The sequence below is a fragment of the Diachasmimorpha longicaudata genome, chromosome 2, assembly GCF_034640455.1.
Source record: "Diachasmimorpha longicaudata isolate KC_UGA_2023 chromosome 2, iyDiaLong2, whole genome shotgun sequence".
NCBI classification, from domain to species: Eukaryota; Metazoa; Arthropoda; class Insecta; order Hymenoptera; family Braconidae; genus Diachasmimorpha; species Diachasmimorpha longicaudata.
In genome coordinates this window covers 9,409,604-9,427,645 of record NC_087226.1, presented here as the reverse complement: position 1 = coordinate 9,427,645, position 18,042 = coordinate 9,409,604, and the positions used below count along the sequence as shown (strand labels likewise).

The following is an 18,042-nucleotide window of genomic DNA, read 5'->3' as shown; positions in this document are numbered from 1 at the left end:
AATGTGTATTTGAATGAAATAAAGCAGGAATTTATCTGTTTTCTCAATGAATTTTTTATGAAGATAAATAAGCGCAGTTGAAGGCCATATTGATTTTTATTCTAAATATAATACGTGGATACTTAATGGTTCATGTGAGAGTAACATATCTACAGGCTCATCCACTCTTCCAAACTTTCAAATAAATAATTCTGATATAATATTTTTTGTCCATTGCAATAAAACAGTAAATGAAGTAGTGAAATTTTCTATTGCATTATTTGTCTATGAATCATTCAACATTCTTCTTTATTTTGAAAAAAACATTAAAATTTTTATCGAATCATTTTTCGTTCCAAAAATAAACGAATCGACTTAAAATTTTTATGCCGACTGCACACAGTAAAATGGTTTAGCAAAACGAGGAAATGATTCTTCTTCATTAAAATTTTGTAATTGTGACTATTAAGAAAATGATAGAGGAAATAAATTGGACTTTGATAGTATTATTTGTCTATGAATCACTTAGATTTTCCCACTCGCCTGAAAACTTATTTGCCCCAGCAATAATCTCAAAAACTACTCAACAAAATGAATGAGGCGCATAGTATCTTTGAATACGAGTAACTGTGATGTACAATTGACACGGGGCTTTATCTAATCATGAAGACGATGACCTATCAGCCCTTGTAACCACAGTGCGTTAAGACCTTTGAGCCTGAAGTTGGGGTCGAGAATATGAGATCAGTGTTTCACTGGTAGCATTGTCAGTTTTACGCGCTCATTGGTATTAACGCGTGGACGCTAAATCATTCTCTCAATGGTCTCGTTGGAAACAGGAAGTGTCTATTTAACTGACTAGTGGATTATCAGTCGGAGAAAGAGAGTTGCCGATCCAGACTGCCAATCTTGATGCTCTTATTTGCATCATTGGGAGGCAGTTGTTCTAAGACTGATCGACATGACGATCTTCAGGGGATCGCGGTGTCTTCAGTTGCTGACTATTTTTCTTTTCGTCGGAGTGACGATTCAACGAGGTACACTTGTTTACTAGTCTATGCTATCGATTACGTTTCGCAATAATTGCAATGATTTAAGCATTGATCTTGAATTTCAGAAACTACGCAAGAATGTGGACGAACAAAGTGCAAAAGTAAGTAAACTAATTGTTCAAATTGAAATGTGAAACGATTCTAGTGGCGGAGGAATATCATTATATCATGTGCAAGATAGTTTATTAATTTTTACTTTACACTATTGACTTTTTAATTTTCATTTCCGTTCGTTTGTAGAAGATGACAAACCCAAGTTCAAGTTCAACGTAGGAACAGTCTATCGTTATAATCACAATGTCAATGTGAGTCTTAATCTCGGAAATGAATCAACAGCATCGAATCTCTTTATCACATCATCAGTAGAAATTGAATTCACAACACCTTGTGAAGCAGATCTTCGTATCACTGACTCGACTATTGCACAGCGTGTGAAATCAAAGGAGGAGGCTCAGTATCCGGATCGAGCTGAGACGAAATTCAAAGAACAGCTTAAAAAATATAGTCTACGATTTGCCTTTGAGGATGGAATTGTTAGAGAATTGTGTCCCCATCCGAAAGACACCGTCTGGAGTCTCAACATCAAACGCGGTATTCTGTCGATGCTTCAAAATTCCATGAAGAGATTTGACGTTGATCATCACGACAACGAAATGGATGTCAACGGCATTTGCAACACGCGATACAGACTTCACGAGGCCAGAAAGACTAGTCTGATCATCACAAAGATCAAGAACTTGGACAGTTGTTCCAACCGGGGTAAACATTTATCAATAATTCAATCCAGCGGCTACACCAGTCCCAGGAAGCACTTGAAGAACGGCCTACTTGAGTCTCACATGAACTGTGAAATTGTTATCGATCATAATATTTATGAAAGTGTCATCTGCAGGGAGAGCCACACGTTGAAAGCCCTGTCGAATCGTGATGCTGCTGTTAAGACAACTATCAATTCAGAACTCGTGTTAATCGCGGAAGTGACGGAGGAAGACGGTTACTCAAGGTTTGACAATGAAGATGAGGACGACACGATGATTAATTACGATCACATAGTTCCAACGAATCTCTTGTATGATCATTCATCAGAGGTATCAATAGGCAAATCCAGTCATTCAGACATGAGAACTTCGAGAGATCTTCTAAAGAGCATGTGTCTTCTAGGATCTAGTGGTCAATTAGAGCAACAGTTCTCGGAGATGTTCACCAAGTTTGTTCACTCAGCACGGGCTCTCCATCATTCCTCTTTATCGCAATTATTGCAACAAGCTGACAGTATCTGCACAGGGGGTAAAAGGAATATCCTGGATGCTCTTCCCTTCATCGGTTCTGGGGCTTCCCTCAAAGTCATGAGAGACACGATGTCCAAAAAAATGGTGGACAAGGACAGGAGCGATAAATGGGTAACAGCCATCGCTCTTGTTCCTCGTCCTGATGCCTCAACAGTTGCAGCATTACTCTCACTTCTGGAATTGGAGCGTGATATGCCTGACTCACATTTAACTCTAGTCTACTCAGCGGTTGTCCGAGCATTCTGTCAAAATGACGCTGCTATGAAGAAGTGGAGACATCGAGAGCAGACGGGGGGATTTTTCCAGAATGACGATTGTTTGTCCATCGAAGGAACTGGCATAAATAAATTCATCGCTAGATTAGAAGACACTATAGAAAAAGGTTGTGCTCCTCAATCTCATAAATTACAAGAGAACATGAAGACTTTGGAGGCGCTGAAAGCGATTGGTAATATGGGACTGGAGACTGAAGGAATATTGAGAAAGCTTGAGACGTGTGTCAACGATGCAGGGGGATTTCTCCCGATGGAGATGAGACTCGCTGCTATCGAGGCCCATAGACGGCTACCATCGTGTCAAGATACTAGGGATAAAATTTTTTTGGAACTCTATCGAAACATCACTTATGATCCCGAGATAAGAATAGCTTCTTACTTACAAGTCATGCGTTGTCCAGATTACAATGTTATAAAAACGATAAAAGGCATTTTGAGAGACGAACCAGTCAATCAAGTTGGCTCATTTGTATGGAGTCATTTAACTAATTTACATGCATCATCGTCACCAACGAGAATTGAAATTCAGAGTTTGCTGACAGATCGCGATCTTGGGGACAAGTTCAACAGTGACGCCAGGAAATATTCAAGAAATTATGAGACATCTTTTTTCTCGGAGGAGTACAACGTCGGTGGAACATTCCAGAGTAATGTCATATTCTCTTCTAAATCTTATATTCCACGAACATTGACATTCAATGTCTCCTTGGACTTATTTGGAGAGTCTGTTCATGTATTTGAAGCTACAGTACGTATGGAGGGAATGGAATATTACGCGGAAAAGTTCTTTGGTCCTGATGGGCCACTCGCCAATGAGAAAATTTCCCGTCACATTGCGAGTTTTCTCCGGAAAATCAGATCTCCTGATGATGTAAATGCTATTTTGGACAGTGTGAAACGTCTGCCCAATATCATAGACAACAACTTTGATGATCCTAGGATCAGCATATCTTACAAAATATTTGGAAACGAGCTTGATTTCAAGACATTGAGGGGAAAAGACGATATTGCTAGAAATATACTCGCGTTAGATCCTTGGACCAGAATACTAAAACTTTTCTCTGGCAAAGAATTACGTTATGATAATTCTGCCATGTTCTTGGATTCAAGTTATATCGTACCAACAATGGCAGGATTACCAGTGCGATTGGATCTCACGGGGTCTGCCGCTTGCAATCTCAAACTCGCCGGTCTCTTGGACGCGGGGAAGTCATCAAAAAAAACTGAAATTGAATTCACTGGCAATCTAGCTCCCAGTGTCAGCGTTGACGTCACTGGGAAGATGATTGTAGATGCATTTTACAAAAGTGCTGCCATCAAACTCAGAAGTAACATCTATTCCTCGAGTGCTGTACGACTGAAGCTAGAAGTCAAAGGAATGGAACTGATTAGACTGAATGTGGGGCTGCCGAATCGTCAGCTGGAAGTTTTCTCCATGAGGACTGATATTTTATTGGTGAACGGGAACGAGGCAACGACCACGGAAACATCGGCGATAGGCTCGTTAAGACATCCGCCTGTCTACTTTGCCAATACAACATGCAGCTGGCCAGTTCTGGAACGGTTGATCGGTCTCAAGCTGTGTCTGGATTATCAATTTCCAAATACTACGGAAATCACTGATGCTTCATACTTTTTACTCAATGGACCAACTGTATTGAGGACCTCTATCATCAAGGCCGATCCCACTGCCGAGAGCTATTTGTTTGAATACAAATGGAATGCATCACCAGTGAGTAAACACTTATGGTTTCGCATGAGGGATATTTATTAATTATAGGCATGGATGGGATTGAAGCAGAACTTGAACAATTAATTTTTTAAAATACTGAAATTATCCGCGGAATTCTCAAATATTTCTACATTTTTTTCGGATATGTAGGATAGAAAATAGCAGTAGACAATCAGATAGTTCTGCAGCGATATTTACGACATGCGATAAACTTCCCTTTTCAGACGGAGAGCACAGTAAAATTGGCATTTGACACTCCAGGCTCGAAAATCCATCGAGAAGCTAGTGCAATTCTTATGTTCGATGCTCCAAATCGAAACGTAAGTCTGCTCCTCTCATCCGCAGGTAACAGTTTAGTAGCGAAGGGCACATACAAACGTACTGATAACGAAGCCATGATCGACATAGGCCTAGACATCAACGGCACTAAGCACCTTCAAGGATGCCTGGGCTATATCCGTGACAAAGTTAAGTACGGCTACCTTTACAGCCCGAAAATGTATCTCGCCATCAACGGAGAGCGAGTAGCTGAGCTCCATGGAACCATAAAAGACATTCACAAGAACAACATCTCCCAGTGCGACATCAATCTGATTTTTGAAACGAAGAGAGTCAAGAGCAGCGTCCTGGGCAACATCATGACCAGGGAGACCAGTTTAACCGGGAAAGTCAAACTAGATTATCAATTCCAACAAACAATGAGAAATGAAACCCTTCAAGTAGAAATTTCATTGACGAATAAATCCACGAAGACATTAACTCATAGAGAGGCGAATCTAAAAATTCGGTCGAGTGCTTATCCCCACTTGAATGCCATTATCAATAGTTGGTATCAGCAAGCCCTAGGCCATCTTGAACTTCACCTGGAAATCAACGGAAAGCCACACCTCAAGGACGATCGGCACAAATTAACAGCTCAATTGGTCCTAACTCATTCCAAGGCATATTTCCAGAGTGAAGAAGCTAAGATCAACGCATATTTCGCCCTCACCAAACCAATTCAAAATCTCGATATTAAAGTTGGTATCCAGACATTTTCGGTTGGTCCCACATCGAAGACCCACTTCCTGGTGAGATATGCACCGAGAAAAGAGATCACGCTAGATGTTCACTTAATTACTCCTAGAGGAAACATGTACGCAATCGAGGCACATGTGAATATGACAATTCCAAATCTAGAGTCTTTGATCATGCATGTGAAAATAACGGAGAAAGCTAGACGAGAATACGATATCGACTTCAGTGGCACATGGTTCAGTGGTCACAACATCACTATGCGTGGTAGTTATGCTGACAGATCTTCAGGAGTAGCTGGAATAACTGGAACCGCACGGATTGTCAGTCACAATTTAAAGTTACTTGTGAGATCGCCGAGTTTAGCGAGGGATATCTTGATTAACTGTAAACTCTATCGAGATCTGACAGATATCAAATTAGACATCAATGTTGAGTATGTGGATGCTGATAAATACGCCCTGAAGTTTGAGCATTCGCAAGTCCATTTGGGGCACTTCGCTACGTTCGCCGAGGTGAGGTACAAGAATAATGTTTACGCAGTTACTGCTAATTTCAATGTACAACGGGAGATCAGGATGGAGATTCATCTGGATCGTTGGAGGGACGTGCACCTGATTCTCACTGGTATCAACGAAGAAACCAATAAAGAATTTGGAATTGAAATCAAATGGGACGTGAATCGCGATCCAGAGCAGAAATTTGCGACTCTTCTGCAGGTGGCGAAACATTATGAAGACACAGGAATTAATTACTCCCGGAATCTAACGGCGTATGCCATGGTGACGTATCCTGGACGACTCTTCACGACTTCGGGTTTACTCGCCATGATAAATGGTAATAATTACATTCTCGATGGACGAGTTGTCTGGGACCCAGACAGTATCATACAGATTGGTGTGGACATTGATTTCGATACCGATAACTGGAAGAACTCGGCTAAATTCAATGGACATATATTAACGCCCTTCGAGAGCTGGCGAAAGACTAGTTTGAATGCTAAATACAACTGGACAGACAGAACACTGGGACTCAATTGTGACGCACACTGGCAGGATAACGAGACTTTTCTGATTCATCTACTGGCTAGTCATGATGAGTTGGATACTATGGGGGACGAGTATAAAGCTGATTGTGGATTGATCAGTACGATTCATAACATGGGTTGGATGACAGCTAATATCACGCACAGACTCTCTCGAAATGACCAGACATCGAGTATGGATTCGAAACTTCTTATTAAATACAGCCCGGACAACGTCATTGATATCAAGAGTAATTGGAGTATCGAAGCACCTTCGAGATCTGGAGATAATATCACTCTAACGGGCAATCTTGTCTTTGCAACTCCTTTAACTAAATATAACAATGGTGACGTGAAATTCCAGTTGAGGTGGGAGCCCAATTGGAAATTTGGAGGTGCAGCAAGTGCAGAAATTGATCTGAGAAAATACACGGGCATTTTACGAGGGGATCTAGCAAGAATTAAAGAGTCAATGATTGAATTTAATTTGACAACTCCTCTGGAGAAGTATAGACTGATCACTGGAAGATTTGGTATTTCGGAAAAAGATAGACATGTTGTAGCAGAGGTTGTCAGTCCATCGGGTCCTCTGGGAATTGAAGTCTTCTGCCAGGTCTTTACAAATCCCAATAATGATTTCAATGTTATGCTGAAACTGTCAACACCCGTTGAATTACTCCAGAGGATCTGGATTATTGGGAAAATGGCTAAAACTGAGGCAGACTTTAGAGTTGCTTATAATAATATCACTGCTGGCTTCCAAGCTGTCTGGCACTTCCACAACATCACCGATTTCCATTACAGTTATATTTTGTTCACTCCGATTCATGGACTACACGAGAGTGGAGTTGTTGCTAAACTTATTATTCCAAGTTTCAACGATCAAATGCGCAAGCAATACGCTATCGATACGGAATTTTCAATTAGAGTTGTAGAAACGAAAGTCGGGTTAAAAGCGATCTCTGGACCAAAAATTACTGCTCGAGGACTAGAACTTTTGACGGATGATGGAGCTGATTTGATTCATGAGGATGATTTCAGCTGGCATGGAGATGCTGAAGTGAATCTGGCTGTTATTGCACCAATTATTGGCACTTTGGATGTCGATAAAGATGGGACTGTGTATCAAGCCACTGGAATCCTCACAATTCCTAATGGAGTTATCGTTCTCAACGACAAATTTACTATTGAAGATTTCTTCGATATGAAAAATATTCTTGAGATTACAACACCATTTTCCTGGGCAGCTAAGATCCACTACAATTATATTTTCAAAGTGGATATGGAGAATTCTGTCTACTTCTTGGACAACCAATTGAACGTGCATCGCATCATCTCCGCTAACTCTTCACACTGGATTGATATTGGATTGACTGGCAATTATTCATATGCTGAGGGAGAGGAGGATTCCTCAGAGAACCACAGGCTGGTGGTGAAATTAAAAACACCCCTGAATTTCTTTAAACAAATAGAAGCAATTGGGACCTATGAGCACGATGAAAATATCTTCAAATCTAGTATTGAAATTCACACCAATGAGAGTGTTGCCCATTTCAGTGGGTTCATGGAATTAGAAGATCATTTCTTCGATGGAGTGGTCATTGTGGGAGTGACTTCCCCAGTTTTAACTATTCCAAAGACCAAGGTTATTCTAAAAAAAGACTTCAGCGAGAATGAGAAGAGGATCGAGGCTTGGATTGAAATGAAGGAGGTGAAGACAGCCCCATGTAAAGTGCAAGTATCTTGGGAAAGAGAGTCAGAAGAAAGTGGAAGGATTTTTCTAGATCTGGAAACTTGGATTCCGTCCCTACCCAGTGCTGAGTTGGACTTGTCTTACCCCAGTAATTTTTCGCAGAATAAGACGCATCAGATTAAGGCTAGACTTAAACATCATCATGATAGCGAGTACAACATATTAGTTACTCATGAACCAACCGGTTCTATTCAAATTAATTTGTCTGGACCAAATGAGATGGCATATGAATTCAATGGAACAGTGGATGAATCAAACAAACTTGTTGGAACATTGATAAATATGAAGGATTCTGATGTTTATAGTGTCAACGGACAATTAAATTTCGAAAAAAGCGAGACAGGAATTGATTCCATGGACACAGCAATTTTAATTTCGAATGAAAAACATGGAGATGAGCATAAAGTGAATTTACAAATCACGAGGGAGAATTACGGAGTAAATTTCCAAGTAGGAAGTGATATAATGAATGTCAGTTCTACAGTGAAATACATCAACGTGCTCAACTGGAATATCATCTTCGAGACTTCATATGGCATCATTCACTCTGACGGAAGCCCACAAATAATTCAGTATTACTTAGAAGCCAATGCAAATATCCAAGCCAACGGAAATACAAGTCTCTACATACGTGCAGAATCACCGCTACAAGGGCTAGAGAAGCTCCAAACCTCCGGGAACGTCCTCCTGGGAGCGGACAACGGAGTCACTAGCCTCAGCCATCACCTCAATGACGATCACTATCACTTGAACTGCGCCTGGAAACTGATGTACATGGTGGACATGCTGCTCCAAATCCAAGGTTCAGTGAATGAGAGGACAGCTGGAGTGGAGGTATTTTTAAAGAACCCGAAGAGTGGCTACACAAACATGAATACTGGCTTCGACATGAATATCAATGGAGATCGTTGGAGATGCATCACGAATGCAACTGTCAGTTACAAAAACCTTGAAAACTTCGATGGAATAATATTCGTTCGACTTCCACCCCCAGACGACGACGATCATCAGATATTACTAAGCTACCATTCTAATCGTGGACTGAGAGATGCGAAATACGTTGTTGGTTACACCGCAACGAAGGCAAAGACCAATTACGCGACTGACGGATCTATTTTATTTGCCGAACGAAACATTGATGCTCATTTACGATTGAGTTGGGGTAAATCACTGGGGGAATCTATCAATAACATCTTCAATGCCACATTCGAAGGGCCGAAAATAGGACTGAAGTACTCCCTATATACCCCGAAATTTATTGAACAAGAGACTGGGATCATTCTGTTGACTTACGATGGAGGAGAGAGTCACGGAAGTCTTCTTGATGCCGACATTTATTACCCATCGGCAACCAAAGTCGGAACTGCCCGCATATCATACGACAGCCTGAACAATATTAATGGCACGGTAAACGTCACAACTCCATTCCCAAAGTTCTCTTATGCAGCCTGTGACTTCGTCGTCCTCACGACATTGAGGCGGAACAAGAGATTTGTCAGGGTCTTCTGGCCGAATGACACTGCCTACATTAACTCCGATTACTCTTACCAAAGTGAGAGACTGAATTCTAATCTTGATGGGATGGTTCATCTGGAGATTCCTCTGAGCACTCGCCATGTAGCTGAACTCAACTATGGATACAAGAAGAAGCCTCAGGTGACTACTGGAGGAGCTCAATTGGATTACAATAAAGAAAGAATTCTCGATGCGAAGTATAATTCCAAGAGTGAATCTCGTGCAGGTTTCGAGAAAGATACAATACAAATCACTTTGGAGAATCCTTTCCAACCGCTGGGGATTGACTACGTCAATCAGTTCGAATATAGCGCTGGGAATGCTGGAACTAATTACCCAACATTAGAATCAAGAAGAGGACATGTGTACAGACTTGATAACAGCACTGCCTTCAGCATCTCCGGGGAATCTCGAATCAGAACAACTCATGAAGGACAGGATATCGAACTCCAAGCCGAGAGTTCTAATAAGACAGTTAAAATGCGGACGGATTATCAGGTGCTTCCTGGGGAATTCAACCACAATTGCCGGCTGGAGCTAGCTCAAGATGCCTGGACGGCATATAGGCTCAATATTGTCAACAAAACTACTGAAGACATGGATAATCAGTTAATCATCATTGATATTACTTATCCCCATCGGAATTTCACGATAGATGGATCTTATATGATAACTAGTCACGAGTTCAATACAGAGGGCAAACTCTCCTGGAATAAAACGTATCCCCCGGGGGAAGAACCTTTCGAGTATGAGAAAGAGAGGACAATTGGAGCTGGACTTGAATGGAAGAATCTAACAGAGAATATCGAGGGGGCGTCTGACAAACAGCTCCTCAATTTTACCTTGAAACATCCCAGCTTGACAAAAGACGCTAATTTGGCTGGATATTTGCATAGACGGAACGGCAAGATGTTGCTGAATGCGACGATTATAGTCGATTACTCTGAGGACCCTGAAAAACTCGGGAGACTGTCCACAATTGTGCAAGATGACAGCACTACCCCGAAAGAAGTTAAATACTCCTATTTGGTACAGGGAAATCATCCAAGGACAAGATTGAATCTAGATGTCTTTGGATCAGTGACGAGAAACTCATGGTCGTTCTTCCATACGTACCATAATGCGAGTTATGGCAGGGGTTTCCTTCCCGCTGAGAAGGGTCATTTGTACGCGCGAATTGATGTCCCTGAGCATCAAGTAGAGTTCCATCGAGAGAGCAATGATCTAATGAAGCATCTAGATCTTGCTTATTACCCGATGTATCCGATCTACAGGATCAATGGAAGCATCGCGGATTCGGTTAAATCACTGAATGCCACTGGTGCTTACTATCTAAATATTCCTGAAAAACTTACTTGGATGATGGTAAACTATACTCCCGACGCCATCACCAGTCTCAGAATGTACGGCAACATTCCCGATGTTCGAAATGCTGCGCTCAATATCTGGAGAACGTATGACAGGGATCTGACTGTCAGCGATGTCTCGTTTTACCTGAAATTAAATCATTCGAGGCTCGTTACGTATACCCTAAAGTGGCGACCAGAACTTAAAGGAGATATAGTGGAAAGTATTAAGACATCTATGGCTGATCTTTACACGGAATTTGGTAAGGATGTTGACTATTGGAAGTACTATGTCAAGAGTGAGAGCATCAGCGCTGTCAACGAAATCTGGGATGACGCCAAGGACGATTTGTATGAGTACATCAACGACTGGGAGAACCTGAAGGAGCTTGATGATGATTTGGAAAGGCTGAAGATTTATCTGAATGACTCCTACAACGCCAATGATTTTTATATCAAGGATATGGTCGCTGTGGGAATGTATGTGATGGATGAACTGGCTTTGAGGAAGCATATAGAATCTCTGCCGAATATATTCAACGAAATTTGGGAGATAATGGGAGACTCAGGGGAAGCCATCCGGAACTCCCTTCTGTGGGTCATCGAAGCAACGAAGGCGGCGTATAAAAAAATCTGTGAAATTGTTAGCGCCGTTTTGAAGGGAGAATCAATTTCACAGATAGCTCAAATTATAGAGAAGATTGTTGAGAAATATGATAAAATTGTGAAGGATCTTCACGTGTCATTCATCAAGTATGTCCAAAAGTTGTGGAGCAATGTGTCTCAAGTGATTAATGAACAGTGGAACAGAATTCTAAAGGCTATAGAACCACTGTTCATCAGAGTTATCCATTATTTAGAAGCAGTTCTCTGGAAGGCCAGCAAAGAAATTTTGGACTTTTTGTATGATCGTAGGAACGAACTCATCAAATCCCCCTATTTCGACCGATTGGCTAATTTCACCCAAGATGTGGACAAATTGTACAGGGATATCAAGGCCAATGACATAATCACGAACATTAGAAAGTATTCAGCGATCATCATATCGTTCCTCCAGGAGCGATACTTCACGATGGTTCCTTTTGGAAAGGAATTAAAAGCTATCATAGATGAGATATTAACAGAGCTTTCCGAGTTGAAGAAACTACCGAGTGTCCACTTCGCCCTAGACAAAATTCATTATGTTTACGACCGAGTTAGTTACTTGTACAAATACTTTGGCATTCAAGCGAAAGTTGAGAAAACTATACGATTAATTCATTCGAAGTTGATGGACGTTAGTCAGAGTGCACTTCAAGCTGAGAGCAAATACAGAGAGGCAAAGACTAAATTCATATTCGATCCGAATATTGGACTCATGTGTCTGGAGCAAAAATTACCAGTCTCGTGGCACGCATTCAATCAGACTCCAGAATTCCAGGAAATTCCTGAGTACAGGGCAATCATTGATTTACGTGATTATTTCACTGCTTCGAATGCAACTTTCTGGACGCTCTACTATCGATTCAGACCCTACACAGATCCTTACAATCTTCTGCCACCTTTCAAAGCCCAGGCGATGATCGTTGGTCATCAACATTACGTGACATTCGATGATTATCACTATGATTTCGTTGGAAATGGAACTTATCTGCTGGCCAGTGATTTTGTAGCGAGTGATTTTGCTGTTCTCATATCTTACGATAATTCGCCAGTGGTAGATGCTAATTCCACAGTAAAATATAAGATTATCGTGCTCTCTGGGCCGCAGGAAATTGAAATAAATGTGTTCACTGATACCGTTTTCATTCACAATTCCAATGACTCCCTCCGACTTCCAATGGAATTAGAAAATGGAATGGGATTTGTTCATCAAAAAGAGAGTATTGTAACTGTTGAATTGAAGAGAGGGCTCTTCAATCTCAAATGTAATCTTAAATACGATGTATGTGTCCTGGAATTGGCTGGATGGTACTTCGGAAAAACAGCTGGATTACTAGGAACAATGAACCATGAACGTTATGACGATATGATTCAGTCGAATGGAGTGGTTGCAACTGATATTCTCAGTTTTGCAAACAGCTGGAGAATCCCAGACACTAATCAATTGGAAAATAATTCCCAACCACTCAGGAATCTAGCAACAACTGGAGATTCTGATAAGGATGCCCGAAAATTCTGTGAGAATATCTTCTCCAACAAGAGCTCCGAATTTGGAGACTGTTTTGCCGTAGTGGATCCTGCATTTTATGCAACAACATGTGCAAATTCAAGATCAGTGGCTGAGGCTTGTACATTAGCGATATCTTACATGCAGATATGTGGCTTCTACGATACGTTTTTAAGGATTCCAGACACGTGTACTTCCTGCCCTATGAGTGATGGCTCTGTAGTTCCCGAGGGAGAGTTCCAAAAATTAGAGGATAATCGGGTGCCCCAGTCCACGGATATTGTCTTTATTGTCGAGGCGAAGAGTTGTAATTACGATATAAAACAGAATCGTAGTATTAATACCCTCGTGAGCCAGATCAGCAAGGAACTCTTGGATAGTGGACTGAAAAATAATCGCTGGGCTCTCGTGACTTTCGGTGGTGACGGAGTTTATGATCAACCCAGAAGTGTTATTCTTGATAATAACATATTTACGCAGAATGTTGAGAGATTCTCTGATTATTTTGATACAATTAGAGTTGGAAATGGTAATCAAGATGTGTTTGGAGCGATAGCATTCGCCTCGAAATTAGTTTTCCGAGCTGGTGTATCCAAAACGTTCATCCTGATGCCCTGTTCACACTGTGAACCCCAGAACCAGACGTTCGAATATTCTGTTATTAATCAAGTACTTCTCGAGCATGAAACTACCCTTCACATTCTCATGGATGGAGATTTTAATTTCAGTAAACAGAGACTCAGTAAAACATTCTATGGTCTCGACGCAACGAAATCTTATACCAGGAAAGATGTAAAGGTTCTAACTGGTGACGTCGATCTCAGGCGTCAAGTTAAATTGTCTAAGAGTGCTCTGGGATACTGTACACCACTCTCTCTAGAGTCAAATGGAACGATATTCAGTGGAAATAAGTTGAGATTTGAGAAACCTATCGCAGTCAAGAAATTTGCCACTGTCTTTGCAAAAAGAGTTGCAGCAACAGCATCGCCTAGCCCATGCCAAAATTGCGAGTGCACTGCAGATAATGATGGCGTCACATATATGGACTGTATGTCTTGTCTATACCCGATGCCGACGTACGTCGATTATGTCAGTGTAAGTTTTTTTTCATGAGTTATCAGCTGAATGTTCATTATAAGATTTTCTTTCAATTATATTAATGCTTTTTGTTATGAAGTTTAAGTTTCCCTTGATATTTCCACAGCACTTTGAATGCTCAATGAAGAAATGGCATTAAGAAATGGAGTAAATAAAGGTGTAAAAATAAGTTTTTTTTCTTCACAGGAAACATTCAATGAAGACGACACACTCTCAGTTCTCCAACAGATAGACGCCGACTACCTTCCAATTGATGATGTAGAAGACTAATTTAACGTATATACATATATTCTCTTCAATATCACAACTCTCATGAGTTTCAGTTTGTATTATATTTGAAATAATTACATTGTTAAATCAAATTTATAATATTTCACATGTGTCATATAAAACCATTTTCTAATGTTCAATTTGTATACCAATAGTATAATAACGACAATATCATATTTACCTCTATCATATATCTTTATGTATAATATATGGGGCATCAAGTTGACGATGATAAAGAAAGAATATCGATGACAGGATGAAGTTAAAGACATTGGTGATTATGTCAATGGTAAGTATCCAAAATTGGAAGATATAAAAATGACACGAGCGGTGACCAAGCAGTATCACTTTGCTAAAACTGTAGTAACTGCAGTTATTTTTTCATGGTCCCTTGATAATTTAGGATTTGGTCATCTGGGATCATTTGCCTGCAGATGATTCGGTGCATCAGCGAATGTGAATTTTAATTTGTAGGCTTCGGCAACTAGAATTCCTATTTCCGAGTCTGACCAATTTTGTGTTGGCAAATTTTGCAGCATTAACATTAGTCCCTTGAACATACATATATAAAGATTAGAAAAATTGAAAAATATGGAAAATTACATGCTTGATTATTCATTCTATTTTTGAATTCTTCATTTATGCATTTAAATTGTGAAAAGTGTGTTCTTCAATTGAATATGGATAGTTTATTGTTCGAATGAAAAATATCACGTACTTGGAAATCCGGTTGAGATAAGAGATGACGTCTCCACCGCAGAAGAAAAGCAGCACAAACATATAATTGAAAAGAAGCAAAACGATCAGACTCAGCGAGATACGTATCCCAAAGGCGTATGGTACAATGAAGGGGAATTTCCCTAGTCAATAGATTGTTCATCCATCGAAAGGAGAACTGAAGATAATCCACACCATGCTGATGTAAATGTTGATGAAGAGGTGCATCAATCCTTTGGATGAGCTCCTTGAGTTGATTTACCTTATGCTGAATTCCTAATTGCGCAAATATGTAATTATCTTGGATACCATCAAGGAACTTTGAGAGACACCAGAAACTATCGGCTTCTATTATATCTCGTTGTTTCTGGTCTAACGAGGCTACATCGTAATTTTCAATGTCCTGCCAGACTGATGCTGGAACTGCCTCCTGGAGGAACACCAGGAAAAATGGTGTTACCAAATCATTCATACCCTGAAAAATATTTCTCATTATTGGATTTTTTAGCAGAATAAATAAATGCTCTCTACTCTCTCATTTGTTTCTTTCTTTAAAGTAAAATTACTCTAATAACAGTTAATGAGTAAAACGCAACGAGATTCTTACAGATTTTTGATAAGACCGCTGAACAAACAGGGAAATTAAATACTCTTGGATCAACAGCTTTAATTCCTTACCTGAGGATTTCCGTAATGTCAATTCAATGACAAATTACATTTTAGATTTATGAATTTTTATTACCTGAACATAACCAGATGCAGGATGCCGTATTGCCCATATATAGAGTATCCTCTCAAATATCAACTGTACGGTATTTTGCTGGAACAAGGAAATAAGGGGCGACATCCTGGGAATATCAATGTGTATTTGTCGATATGTATCTTGAAATCCTTCATCTCTCTCCGCATCATAGTACTGCTTCACTAAATTCAGATAATCCGAGCGCTTGCGTTCCAGCACTTGTTGACGTCTCTCTGAACTAGCTGGCAAGTACTCCTGAAAGAGCGATTGAAGGAATTTGTACTTGAAATGTCGATCAATTACAACCGCAAAGAAAAACAATAATTGTGGAGTGGGATATTACCGATAAGAGTCTCCACGTGACAGAGCGTAACTTCGCTGGGATTCCAGACCAAGACAATTGCCTTAACTCATCGAGATTCAGTAGAGATGCCTCAAGAAGGCTCTGAAACTTATCAATTTTACTTTCGCCATCCTGCTCCTTGGACGGTACAAAAAATTTATTAGCCGGTGTTGTTTGTTTGAGGGCTTGCGGTCTACCCGGAAAATGTGCACTTCGATGTGGAGAATGTCCAAAATCCATTTCCCCGTCGTCACCAGAATTAACAAACCTATTTCGATCATTTCTGAGGTGAAGGGGTTGCACAGCTAGTCGCTGTAATGCCTCGGTTCTTTTTTCCTCAGGGATTATTTCTTGACTCTTGACTGAGTGATAATCTTTAGCTGCAATAGCACTACTACTACGATGGCTATTTATCACACTCATAGCAGCGGAATGACTGACCTTCTTCGATATTTTAACATCTGATACCATGCAAAATTCATCATCACCCGAGTCCCAGGCGTCATCGACACTCTCTTGAAAGTCTCTGAATGATGCTGCACTAGTACTGCTGCCAGTTCCAGTGCCACCATTGCCTCCAGGTGCTGGAACGCTAGTGGATGCTGAGACTTTTGGACGATTGTCTTGTTTTGGACTTGGTCTAGTGCATAATACAATTGTTCGGTTAATGTTTGTTAGTTATCTGTGAAGCTGATAGAATGATTTTTATTTATTAAAAAGTGATTCATAACTAGGGTGACTCCTCAGAATAATCATCCTATAGGGCAACTAACTGAATATTATTTATGGCTTTTGAATATTGACGACTGCCAGACCAAACATTTGCTTTTAGTAACTATCAATTGGTTGAACCAAATCATCTCTTGATTGTTAGTCATTCGTCAGTAGCTGACGGCTATTAATTATTCGTTTCAATCACTCACCCGATTCATTCTGTCAACAATAAATGAATGAATCTTTCTATCAGTAAAAAAACATTATGTCAATAATTACCTTCCCGGAACAGTTCGTGCATTCTTCTTCCAAAAGGACGGCTGATTGTTGTTTCCCGGTACTCGATACCCTCGATTTTCCATATTCACTTGTATCACAAACTGCCATCAAGTCAATGGTATTCAATCAATGAAATTTGAGTCCATAAAAAATTGACTGCAGACAACCATATTACATCCAGCTGGGATGTTGAAACATTAAAAATGAATAGCTATTTTTCATCTGTACTTCAAAGTATCAAAGCTGTTTTGTTCATTAATAAGGTTAGGTCCTTCAAAATTAAGAGGATTTTGACACCAGGGCAGTCGTGTAAATAATTAATAACTTTGCGAAGAACGAACAGCACGATGAGCCACACTGGTATTATTCAGGTAAATGCTGTATGTTATTTTCTTACAAAACAGACACTTTTATTATGAACGATGGCACACGTCATCAATACCCATGAGTCTCGGTTAAAACTATTTTCTGGCATTGCGGAATCAGTTTAATGCGGTCATTATTGACACTCAGAACCATTGGACGGTTTACAGAAACATTGAAGTTAGAACGGGGGAATTAAAAAAATCGGGGCCGTCGAAATTCGTGAGTGAAAAAATAATTAGTTTGGGGTGCGCCAAGGTGTTTGACGTATGGCACCAATTTTCTTTGGAGTGTACGGATGGCGCTGCCACCTGCTGCCATCGCACTCAATTACTTTTTTGAAATTTTTCTCCCTCATAATTATAATTTTTATAAAGTTTATTTGGGG

The 18,042-nt window shown here is 40.2% G+C and overlaps 2 protein-coding genes across 2 annotated transcripts; one reads left to right on the top strand and one right to left on the bottom strand.

Moving 5' to 3' along the window:
• The first annotated feature begins 749 nt into the window (after positions 1 to 749).
• On the top strand, positions 750 to 14,642 carry LOC135159796 (uncharacterized). Its single transcript, XM_064115839.1, has 5 exons — positions 750 to 1,016; positions 1,097 to 1,132; positions 1,272 to 4,327; positions 4,552 to 14,223; positions 14,413 to 14,642. Exons 1-5 carry the CDS (start codon positions 941 to 943, stop codon positions 14,494 to 14,496), a joined length of 12,924 nt encoding a protein of 4,307 aa, XP_063971909.1. The 5' UTR covers positions 750 to 940; the 3' UTR covers positions 14,497 to 14,642.
• LOC135159810 (TBC1 domain family member 22B) lies at positions 14,540 to 17,957 on the bottom strand. Its single transcript, XM_064115880.1, has 5 exons — positions 17,292 to 17,957; positions 16,299 to 16,938; positions 15,956 to 16,210; positions 15,215 to 15,688; positions 14,540 to 15,047 (listed from the first exon to the last, which is right to left on the bottom strand). Exons 1-5 carry the CDS (start codon positions 17,372 to 17,374, stop codon positions 14,907 to 14,909), a joined length of 1,593 nt encoding a protein of 530 aa, XP_063971950.1. The 5' UTR covers positions 17,375 to 17,957; the 3' UTR covers positions 14,540 to 14,906.
• Between the last annotated feature and the right edge of the window lie 85 nt (positions 17,958 to 18,042).

Coding starts and splice junctions, on each gene's coding strand:
- LOC135159810 (XM_064115880.1), bottom strand. CDS start 17,374: ATGGAAAATCGAGGGTATCGAGTACCGGGAAACAACAATCAGCCGTCC. Junction 16,211..16,298: donor TCACGTGGAGACTCTTATCG/GTAATATCCCAC, acceptor TCGCTCTTTCAG/GAGTACTTGCCAGCTAGTTC. Junction 15,048..15,214: donor TATCTCAACCGGATTTCCAA/GTACGTGATATT, acceptor TGTATGTTCAAG/GGACTAATGTTAATGCTGCA.
- LOC135159796 (XM_064115839.1), top strand. CDS start 941: ATGACGATCTTCAGGGGATCGCGGTGTCTTCAGTTGCTGACTATTTTT. Junction 1,133..1,271: donor TGGACGAACAAAGTGCAAAA/GTAAGTAAACTA, acceptor GTTCGTTTGTAG/AAGATGACAAACCCAAGTTC. Junction 4,328..4,551: donor ACAAATGGAATGCATCACCA/GTGAGTAAACAC, acceptor TTCCCTTTTCAG/ACGGAGAGCACAGTAAAATT.